This window comes from Silene latifolia, chromosome 5 (genome assembly GCF_048544455.1).
Source record: "Silene latifolia isolate original U9 population chromosome 5, ASM4854445v1, whole genome shotgun sequence".
NCBI classification, from domain to species: domain Eukaryota; kingdom Viridiplantae; phylum Streptophyta; class Magnoliopsida; order Caryophyllales; family Caryophyllaceae; genus Silene; species Silene latifolia.
Window position 1 is genome coordinate 75729538 of NC_133530.1, and position 1955 is coordinate 75731492.

Consider the following 1955-nt stretch of genomic DNA (forward strand, 5'->3'; position numbering starts at 1 on the left):
CACACTAGTTGGCCTATCCAGTTTAGGGATCAAAGTTATATTGGTAGCATTAATCTGAGTCAATAGTTTGCCAGTATCAAAGAAATTCATAACAGCTCCACAAATTTCATCACCTATAATATCCTAAGCATCCCTATAGAATTGACTAGTATATCCATCAGGTCCAGGTGACTTCCCTTTTGGAATACTGAAAATACTTTTTTTAATCTCATCTGTAGTGACAGGTTTAGCCAGGAGTTCCCAGTGAGCCTCTGTACAGCAAGGACCCCTACCAACAACATGTTGCTGCACTGTAATAACTTCTATTTGAGTTCCCAAGAGACCCTGATAATACCTTAGAAAAGCATTCTGAATAACATCTCCCTCAGTACATAAATTGCCATCCTGGTCCTCAATCTGAAATACTTTATTCATCATCAATCTCTTCTTAATAGTATGATGGAAAAAAGAAGTATTCAGATCTCCTTCAATATACCACTTAATTTTAGCCTTCTGAGATAAGAAATTGTCTCTAGAAGCAATAAGTTCCTTCAGATTGTTAGCCAAATCCATTTGCTGTTGAAGTAAATCAAGATTCCCAGGATCACTCACCAATTCCTGCTGAATATGTTCCAATGCAAGACTAGTAATGTTGGTAGTATTTTCAATATCAGAAAAACAATGTTTATTAATAGCTTTAAGAGCAGGTTTAAGAGCTTTCAGTTTTTTAACCACACTAAACATTCTAGTGCCTTGATAAACACGATCCCAAACACTCTTAACACTGTCCTTGAAACAATCAGCTGTCCCCTACATATTAAAATATTTAAAACTGTTTTTACCACCAATATCAAATCTTTTGTCCACCAATGTACATGGACAGTGATCAAACAACCCCTCGGGATGAAAGTGTGCAATGTAATCCCCAAACATTTCCATCCATTCTAAATTTCCCAGAGCTCGATCAAGTCTGCTATAAACTCTATCGGTTGCTTCCTGTTTGTTAGACCAAGTAAATAAAGCACCAATAGGTATGATATCCTCCATACAACATAAGGATACACATTCTTGGAAATGCTCCATCTCAGCATCAGTTGTATGCCCTCCAAGTCTTTCCACAGGAGACATGACAATATTAAAATCACCCAGCCAGAGCCAAGGATCAGTACAGTGAGTAGTCACCCCCTTCAGGAAATTCCATAACTCAATTCTTTCATGGAGACCTTTAAAAGCTGATGAGAGTGTCGTTGGGGCTCTCAATCAAACATATTTATAATTCTCAACAAACAACTAGTTAGTGGTAAGTGAGGTCGATCCATGGGACGGTGGTTACTCAAATTATTCAATCTAATTATGGTTGTGCTTGGGGTTGTCACAATTATAATGGGTTGATGATTCTAATCTAATAAAAGCAATAAACAAGTAACAACAGGAAAGATGTAAACAAATGACTAAAAATGCTAGGATATCATGGGTTCATAAGGAAATTATGGGAGTTGATCATACAAACATGTTCTCAATTATAAGCAAGCAATTATTGTTGTAAAGGAACCGAGTTGGTTTATGTGTTACGGTTCTTAGGAAGAGCTGGGTCCCGAAGCCGAATCGATTAGATTGTACAACACCTACAAGTCGACTTACTTTCCCCCTAATCACTTCTATGCATGGTCTAACAAGACCCGAGTTGGTTTATATCTTACAAGTCAAGTTGAATAGATAAGAGATGGTTGTAAATGCAAGGATTCATAGGCTTAGCATTTCATCAAACATAACATGTGTATAGGTTGACATCACAACAAGCAAGCAAATTAATTATGTGAACATATTAGATTAAGCATGAATCAATCCCCATGTTGGTTTCCCTAATTACCCATTAATCCTAGCTAAGAGACTACTTACTCATTATCAAGTTTAACATGCTAACAAGGTTGTCAATCATATTAACAAGGCAAAACATGATGAACAAGTAAGAAAGA

The 1955-nt window shown here is 36.7% G+C and overlaps 1 protein-coding gene across 1 annotated transcript; it reads right to left on the bottom strand.

The window, feature by feature from the left end:
• Positions 1-123: 123 nt before the first annotated feature.
• LOC141655561 (uncharacterized) lies at positions 124-1107 on the bottom strand. The gene is made up of 2 exons (XM_074462637.1): positions 847-1107; positions 124-789 (listed from the first exon to the last, which is right to left on the bottom strand). Exons 1-2 carry the CDS (start codon positions 1105-1107, stop codon positions 124-126), a joined length of 927 nt encoding a protein of 308 aa, XP_074318738.1.
• Between the last annotated feature and the right edge of the window lie 848 nt (positions 1108-1955).

Bases quoted from the DNA above. Each gene is read 5' to 3' on its own strand.
- LOC141655561 (XM_074462637.1), bottom strand. From the start codon at position 1,107: ATGTCTCCTGTGGAAAGACTTGGAGGGCATACAACTGATGCTGAGATG. The intron at 790-846 runs GTGGACAAAAGA...TTTAATATGTAG, and splicing joins ATCACTGTCCATGTACATTG to GGGACAGCTGATTGTTTCAA.